General features: G+C 45.7%; 1 protein-coding gene across 1 annotated transcript in view; it reads right to left on the minus strand.

Moving 5' to 3' along the window:
• The window catches only part of pkhd1l1.1 (PKHD1 like 1, tandem duplicate 1), a gene marked incomplete at both ends in the record, with an annotated part of 70,092 nt that overhangs the window by 18,695 nt on the left and 42,226 nt on the right, over positions 1 to 9,171 (minus strand). The window contains 10 exons of the mRNA XM_080527630.1: positions 874 to 1,003; positions 1,312 to 1,472; positions 1,664 to 1,752; positions 3,942 to 4,113; positions 4,474 to 4,633; positions 4,776 to 4,927; positions 5,486 to 5,677; positions 6,309 to 7,338; positions 7,811 to 7,947; positions 8,558 to 8,799. Coding sequence (XP_080383756.1) covers positions 874 to 1,003; positions 1,312 to 1,472; positions 1,664 to 1,752; positions 3,942 to 4,113; positions 4,474 to 4,633; positions 4,776 to 4,927; positions 5,486 to 5,677; positions 6,309 to 7,338; positions 7,811 to 7,947; positions 8,558 to 8,799 — 2,465 coding nt within the window. The remainder of the gene's footprint in view (positions 1 to 873; positions 1,004 to 1,311; positions 1,473 to 1,663; positions 1,753 to 3,941; positions 4,114 to 4,473; positions 4,634 to 4,775; positions 4,928 to 5,485; positions 5,678 to 6,308; positions 7,339 to 7,810; positions 7,948 to 8,557; positions 8,800 to 9,171) is intronic.

Genomic DNA, 9,171 nt, shown 5'->3' on the forward strand with positions numbered 1-9,171 from the left:
CCCTGGCCCTGGTCTATCCACTATATAGGGGAGATAGAAGTCTCCTCCTACTACACATTAGCACCTACTTAGGTCCAGAAACTGGTAGTTTCACTAGAATGACTCTGAAGCCTTTGTTTTTAAAACAGACAGCTTAACTAGATAGTCTTAAAACAGACAGCTATCACACTATTACTAATAAACAAGACAGGTATCAGAAGTCCAAGTTGAACTAGATAGTCTTAAAACAGACAGCTATCACACTATTACTAATAAACAAGACTTTTTGTTATGTCAAGTTATGTCAAGACAAATTCCATGCGACTCTCCTTACACTCCTGACTAACATAAGCATATATAACATATAATATAATCCATAATTATATATATTAAACCAAGGAGTTATATAATAATAATAATAATAATAATAATAATAATAATAATAATATTTGTATTGCCGTGCAATCAACTTGTCAGTCAATTGTTGGAATTTGGTATTTTATGCTCTGGGCCAAAGGTCAGAGCCATAGACGGCGAACCTGGAGCAATTAGGGGTTCAGCGCCTTGCTCAAGGACACCTCGACACGTGGCCAGCCGTGATTTGAACCGCTGCGAGCTGCCGACTTTTGCGATCATTAGACTCCGGCTCTACTGGCTGAGCTAGCCGCCACAGTTACTGTCTATAGAGTTACTGTCTATAGAGTTACTGTATATAGAGTTACTGTATATAGAGTTATTGTCTATAGAGTTACTGTATATAGTTACTGTATATAGAGTTACTGTATATAGAGTTACTGTATATAGAGTTACTGTCTATAGAGTTACTGTCTATAGAGTTACTGTATATAGTTACTGTATATAGAGTGAGTGTTGAGAGCAGGTCAGGGGACTCACCCAGCACCTTGGAGCCCAGGGTGGGGCCGTTGGGAAGCTGCCAGTCTGGGGTGGCGTGCTCCCCCCTGAGGACGATGTGCAGCTGGCCTCTGAAAGGCTCGTCAGCCCAGCCGGCTATCACACGGCCACCCTGCCACACACACACACACACACACACACACACACACACACCACACACACACACACACACACACACACAGTTCAGGTCAGTAAACTCTTTATTATACTTTACTGAGTGCAGCATAACGAAGGCCCTTGTTTTTGACTTTCTCAATGTACAGGGACAATTTACAAGCAATGGTCATGTAAAGAATGAAAGAAACATCTATTAGAACATAACAGCAGTGGTGAAGGTGGTGAGGTTATTCCTACAAGCTCCCAGTTGAGCAAATAGCCTCAACAGTACTGTTCATCTCCAGATGATGAATCATCACTGACCAGAATGACGATGTATACGGCTTCCAGCACCACGGTCCTGTACTCTGGAGCGCTCCGGCCCGTTCGGCTGGAGGTGGCGTTCATGTCTGGGATCTCCAGGACTCCGTACACGGACAGCTTGTTGAGTGGAGGGGTGTCAACATCCAGAACCATCCACATCCCTGTGGAAACACTCCAGTCATCAACTCAGCTAGAAGAGTCTACTGCAAATATCACAGACACCACCTTCAAAGAGAAGGGTTACATTGTGTAACACATATCCCACATGGCAGTTCACTTTATTATCACATACGTTCATAAAAGGATACGGTTTGGGGCACTTTTGCAGAGCAGAGTGTGAACCCTTGTTTACCTTCTGGAATCACGACGTTGGCGCCCTCTGCTGGGGCAGAGAAGTTGTTCTCGGATGATGTTTTCCAGAATGAAGTGTTGGACCAAAGACTGGAAACACATGAGAGTATCACAGATCACTCTCAAAACCATGCAGACAGAAAACTAGTTTATAATTGAAACATCAACTCAAACATCATCAAAACTTTTTTTAGGACAGTAGAGATTGACAGGAAGGATGGGTGAGAGAGAGGAGGATACAGAGAGTAGAGACTGACAGGAAGGATGGGTGAGAGAGAGGAGGATAGAGCAGAGGTTCCCAAAGTGGGTGCCGCCAAATCTGCTCGTAAAAAAAAAATAAAAATAAAAATGAAACAAGTATAATATACAATTATAATAATAATACATGAATAAACGTTTGTTTATTACATGTGCAATGGAGTTCATAAGCAAATAAAATATATATTTCTCAGATTTGAAAGATATTAATTTACTAACTAGGCCTACTAGTTACTAACTAACTACTCCTCACTGAAGTCTTGGACCAAGCGGTGAAAATGGTTAATCATGTAAAATCACGCCCGCTGAAGTCACGGCTGTTCAGCACATTGTGCAATGAGATGGGGTCCGAGCATGCGGGGCTCTTATTACACACAGAGGTCCGCTGGCTGTCGCGGGGCAAGGTGTTATCCCGTGTCTATGAGCTCCGAGATGAACTGATCACTTTTGTCAGTGAGCACGACTTGCCATACAAAGAACAATTGGAAGATGAATCGTGGTGGATTAAGCTTGCTTATCTGGCAGATATTTTCAGCCACCTTAATGACCTCAACATAAAAATGCAAGGGAAGGCTGAGAATATCTTGACAGCGACAGACAAACTGAACGGATTCCGATCCAAATTGAGACGGTGGCAAGATGGGGTGGCCAAGAAAAACATTGAAATGTTTACGTTGACGGCCAATGACGCAGCACACAAGTCAGCGTCTTTCTTGAATCTGATCGCTGCGCACCTACGTATGCTGGAGGAGAGATTTGAGTCCTATTTCCCTCCAATGAACGAAGACTTTGACTGGCTCCGGGATCCGCTCAACCCCCTCTCATCAGCATCAGCCGCTAGTTTGAGCAGCAAAGCTCAAGATGAACTGGCAGAGCTCATTATGGACCGCACACTGAAGCTCAAACATGGTGAGCTAGGTTTGGATAGGTTTTGACTGCTTGTGGGACATGAATATCCATCTCTCTCAGAGAGCGCCATCAAGGTGCTTTTACCCTTCCCAACCTCCTACTTGTGCGAGCTGGCTTTTTCTTCTCTAGCATACGTCAAGAACAAGACACGCACGCGACTGTCAGTGGAACAGGACCTGCGTGTCGCACTGTCCACTATCTCTCCCCGCATAAAGAGACTCTGCTCCCAAAAGCAGGCGCATGTGTCCCACTAATGCGCACAACATATTTCTTTGTTTTGTATTTCTCTCAATTTTTACAATTCTGTCATGATTATTATTGTTAAATTATTATAGTTGTGAGTTACCCGTTTGGTTCAGAAGATGTGAAATAATAATCTCAGAATGAGCATTGAAATGAGAATTACATTTTAAGGCATTATTTTAAGCCCCCCAAAAAAGCATTGTTCAATTGATTGATTATACAGGCCTTTGATATTTTATTTGTGTGAAGAATTCCCTCTGAGTCTCCTCCCATATTGTACAATCCTTGAGGGCCACAATTTTATTTAATTTAGCGATAGTTTGACTGACCTATGCATTCTTGCCCATCCATTACAGTTCATTTATGACTTTTATTATCTTGTTAAAATTCATTGGGGCAATACTTATGTATTATATATAAACACACATTTTCAAACCAATTCATCGTGTATTGTTTTTAGTTTAAGCTCCGAGGCATTTTTTAAATCTTCGTAGAGTTGGGGTGCCTTGGAGAAGGGGGAAAGCTTCAGGGGTACCTTGGTTAAAAAAAGTTTGGGAACCTCTGGGATAGAGACAGTAGAGACTGACAGGAAGGATGGGTGAGAGAGAGGAGGGATGACATGCAGGATATGTTAACAGCCGGAATGGAACCGGGGACCCTGCGATGACATGACTGACGCCTACGCCACCTAGCGCCACCTAGCGCCCCAAACATCATCCTTCTCATCCAATAGAAAACCCACCTTGCCCCTATAAGGTCAACGAGCAATATAATACCATAAGCGGTTAAACAAAGATTTGCCATGGCAACTTGGTATCCATCAAAAGCACATGTGACTGTGGTGAGATAGTAGGAAGTGCGTCACGTACACATATTCGTCAGGTCTGCGGGCGGGAGGTGGGGCGGGCGTGACCGGGGGCGGGGGGGTGGGGGCGACACAGTTGGGGTAGAAGCAGCGGTACACCCTGAAGTTCACCGCCACGTCCGTCTGGGCCGGGTCCACGCTGGAGCGCCGCCGCCGCTGGCTGGTCCTCCCGGAGACTGAGGACACACGGACACAGGGCAGGGGAGCGGTCAGAACCGGGTTGATCGGCTGGTTGTTTTTTTATTTAAGTGTCAAGCACCTTTCATGGTGCCCAGGGCTTATTTGCTCTTATAAGACAGTGTGTATAAGACACACTTAGTGAGCATAGATATAAATGATATTGCAGCAGAAAAAGAAAAATAGCCTAAACCCATATACAGTATACTATGCCAGCCATATATATATATATACACTTTCTTATATATATATATATATATATGTATATATATATATATATTATATATATATATATATATATATATGACGTTATTGGAGGGTTATTACTCAGGTAATAGACGTTATTGGAGGGTTATTACTCAGGTAATAGACGTTATTGGAGTCTGCATCGAAGTACCAGTCCCCGTTCACGTTCCTGCTGGGGTCCAGGGGCGTTGCTGAGCCGTTCCTGTCGTCCACAATGTGGAAGCTGTTGGGGCTCTGGGTCAGGTTGTGGTTGATGATCACATAGTCGTCACTCTGTAGGGACACAAAGGTCACTCAGGTACTGGTCAACTGTAAACCTTTAAAGGGACTATAAACCTTAAAGGTGATTTGGGGGCAATTGTTTTATGTTTAACGCAGGTTTTTATTTTACGAGGTCCGTCTCCTCCTGAGTTACCTTAAAACCGTAGAACTTGGCTTGGTAGGAGATGTTGGTGATCTGGTCCACGTCCTTAAAGTACCAGTTGAAGGTGTCGTCAGAGGGCAGCATGGCCATCCAGCCCAGCTTGTGGGTCATCCTCTTCTTCCGGTAGGGAACCAAACTGGTGCCTAGAGGAGAGAAAAGACAGGAAAAATAAAATGGAGAAGAAGGACTTCTTATAAGGTCTACACATAGAAGACTGAAATAGTCGTTTAGCTTGGGTTTTTTAACAATAACTTGAAGCACTGAATTTATATTTCCCTCTGTCGGTTTGTTTGTTTGTGCGATGTCTTGTGTTTCTAGCGACAGGGCAATCTACAAACACAATAATGAAGAAAATCTGGCCCAGCATCGGTGTGAAAGATGTTCATATTGACTGTATGTTCTTTACTGCTAATTTACCAAACGCCATAATTGACAATATAAGTCTATAATGACAGTATAAGTCTATAAGTCTATAATAACAGTATAAGTCTATAATGACAGTATAATAACAGTATAAGTCTATAATAACAGTATAATAACAGTATAAGTCTATAATAACAGTATAATAACAGTATAAGTCTATAATAACAGTATAATAACAGTATAAGTCTATAATAACAGTATAATAACAGTATAAGTCTATAATAACAGTATAATAACAGTATAAGTCTATAATGACAGTATGTTTACCCCCCCCTCACCGTGTGTGTTGGTCATCATGACGTCCTTGGCGGCCAGGGAGGAGGGGGTGGGGCTGTTGAAGGACAGACGGTGGAAGTCCACGGTGTCGTCACACACGGCGCCGGGGAAGCCCACGCTCCAGTCTGGTTTCTGGGAGCAGTGGGCCAGGTCCAGCAGGGGACTCAGGGGCACCACCTTGGAGCCAGCGTGTCCTGTATGGAGGGAAGGGGGACGGGCAGAAAGCGAAAGGACTCAAAACACTGTAGACTAGTGACCAAAACACTGTAGACTAGTGACCAAAACACTGTAGACTAGTGATCAAAACACTGTAGACTAGTGATCAAAACACTGTAGACTACTGCCAATGACAATTAAATTGAATCGGAATCGGAATCTGTACTAGTGACCAAACATACAGTAAAAATGGAAAAGTTCATAAAGTTCTGGGTGATTTCTTGTTTTACTTCTAAGAGCTGATGACATCTGTCTACATAAAGATATATAAAACAAAGATATATCTTGACATGGAGACAAAAAATAATAACATTCCACATAATGTGTGATATTAACACAACAGTTATAGCAAACAATGAAGCTCTCCGGGGCGTGACCAGAGGCTGGTTTGTTTGTTTGTTTATTAGGATCCCCGTTAGCTAACGCCACGACACTAGCTAGTCTTCCTGGGGTCCGACACAAAAATCATATTTGGACAATTGTCAACATTATATGCATACAGACAATTGTAAACATTGTATACATACCTGTACATACATCATAATAGCAAAAGAAAATAATAAAATTAAAAATAAATTAAAAACCAAAGAAAATAAATGAAAATATCACCTGTCAGGGATCCGTCACTGTCCACCAGGTTGACCTCGTGCTCCCACCTGAAGGCCGCCTTGTTGGGAGAGTTGAAGTACTGGATCCCACTGAACCTGGCGCTCCAGCCCCCGCACTGGTCCAGACACGTCCCGTCGATGGCGGTCACCCCCACCGCGCTGCACGACCCTCGGTCGAAGTTCACGAACTTGGTGGAGATCACGCTCATGCCGTCGTCTAAGGGCAGGATGACCCCCCGCCTGGTGCAGTAGCGGTCCCCCAGCCCCAGCTCGTCCACGTGGCTCACGATGGTGCTGTTGATGATGGCCGCCCCTCCTGCCTCCCCGAAGCCGCTCACGTACCCGGGGACGATGCGCTTGGCCTCCACGCCCGCCTTCTCGTTGTTGACCATGAGGAAGTTGCGGAATTGCACGGCGCCCACGTTCACCCACTCGGCTCCCTTCTCGCAGTTCCAGGTGGTAAGGCCGTCGAACACGGCCGGCTCAGGGGTGCGCTGGTTGCAGCGGCCTTTCTTCACGGGGAAGTAGTTCTGGAAGATCCACAGGCCGAACCAGCCCTGGGAGTGGACCGTGTTGTTGGTGAACTCCCCCAGCGGGACCTTGTTCTGGCAGATGTTCGGGTCGTAGGAGGGCCCGTCGGGGTGGTTGTGCATGCGGTACCAGAAGCCGAAGTGGGTCCCGCCGGCGGCGGCGTTGTGGCGGATGATGTTGTTGGGGTTGGTGACCCAGTAGGCGGCCGGGGTGACGTCGTCGTTGAGCAGGCTGGTGCTCTGCTTGACGAACACGGCCAGGTTGTGCTGGAGGATGTTGCCCGTCTCGATGCCGTCCTCGATGAAGAAGGCGCCGCCCATGATGTCATAGATGACGTTGCGCTCCACCAGGAGGTTGTGCGTGTTGTGGATGGTCACGGCCCGGTTGTAGGTCTGGTGGATGGCGCAGCCGCGCACGTACGACTGGTAGGCGACGTCGCCCATCAGGTGCCAGTGGATGGGGTAGCGGCCCAGCCTGAAGGCCTGGCCAGCATGGAACAGCTGAGGAGAGCAGGATAGAAAACATCATCAAATCAAATCAAAAGTTTTATTTGTATAGCGCATTTCTCACAAGATGTGATTCAATATGCTTGGTAAATGGTCTGCACTTATATAGCACCTTTATCCAAAGCACTTTACAATGGCCTCTCATTCATCCATTCACACACACATTCACACACCAATGGCGGCAAGGCACTGGCCCGCTCACTGGGAGCGATTTGGGGTTCAGTGTCTTGCCCAAGGACACTTCGACATGTGGCCAGCCGGGGCTTGAACCGCCGATCTGCCGACCTTGCGATCATTAGACGGCGGCTCTACCTCCTGCGCCACAGCCGCCCCGCGCTTCACATGATGACAGAGCACGCAAGCAGGCAAGGGCAAAAAAAAAAGAAATCAAATTCAAATGACAAACTACTACTGCAGCTAACATATATTGTGTTACCTAAGGATGAAGAGTGAATGATTAGCGTACCTCAACATATTCTATTCTTCCCATGGCCAGGTTCTCGTTGGGTCTGGGGGCGTGGAACATGATGCACCCACCAAACTGATCGCTGCCGACCTCCTCACCAAACCTCCCCTGGAAACAGGTCTGGGTGGTGAACTCCCCTGGACACAGTCAACACAGAGAAACAGTGAGAGTTCAACACTGGCTGTAATGGTGAGTACAAACATGTGACTAGATTTATTATGCGATAAGTATGTCAGGGAGCACTGTCAGGAACACTGCTGTGTGGACACCAGGGGAGGCTAGTTCATTGTGGAACAGAATAGGAATGGTATCCATGAGCCCGTGGTCTGATTTCCACCTCCACCAGTACAGCAGGGAGTTGCAGTTAAAACTCCCTACTGACTAATAACAGCACAGCTATGGCTTCATGGCTTTCTAGTTGTGTTGTAGATACAGTTAGATATGTCAGGACAGAATGGGTTCTTTAAGCATTGTCAGATAATGTTTCTTCATGTAGGCTTATTTTTAAAATCTGTCTACAGGGTTACAAAGTATTTCAGTCACAAAGTATTTCAAGTCTCACTATCAGTCTTCTACAATCAGTCCAAACATTGTTTGAGTTTATACTTTTCAATTATGTATGAACCTTATTTGAACAGTTTTTATTTCGTGAAAGGCGTTATGCACATAGAAATGTACTGTATGTACGGAAATATGCGATATAAATACTTTTTACATTTTTTGATCTGATTTGATTGGCTAGTGTACCTGTGTTGAAGCCTTCGGGACAGGCTTCGATGGTGTCGCTCCACTCTAGGTTGTCGGATCCTCGGACCACGATGTTCCTGGTGAGGAGGCCCACCTCGGCCCGGGCCTCCATCACGGTGCCCTCTGGCAGGGTGACAGACACCCCCAGATGAGGGTACTCCAGGGGCTCCGTCAGGGTCAGGGTCAGGCCGTCGGAGGACACAGAGGCTATCGTCCTCACCTCGTTCTCCCGCTGGCTATGCCTGGAAAACAAGCAGCAGGGGATTACTTTCTGATAGCTAGGGTATGTCTGATAGCTAGGGTATGTCTGATAGCTAGGGTATGTCTGATAGCTAGGGTATGTCTGATAGCTAGGGTATGTCTAATAGCTAGGGTATGTCTGATAGCTAGGGTATGTCTAATAGCTAGGGTATGTCTGATAGCTAGGGTATGTCTGATAGCTAGGGTATGTCTGATAGCTAGGGTATGTCTAATAGCTAGGGTATGTCTGATAGCTAGGGTATGTCTGATAGCTAGGGTATGTCTGATAGCTAGGGTATGTCTGATAGCTAGGGTATGTCTGATAGCTAGGGTATGTCTGATAGCTAGGGTATGTCTGATAGCTAGGGTATGTT

Source organism: Nansenia antarctica (assembly GCF_963989245.1).
Source record: "Nansenia antarctica genome assembly, chromosome: 3".
Classification (NCBI taxonomy): Eukaryota; Metazoa; Chordata; class Actinopteri; order Argentiniformes; family Microstomatidae; genus Nansenia; species Nansenia antarctica.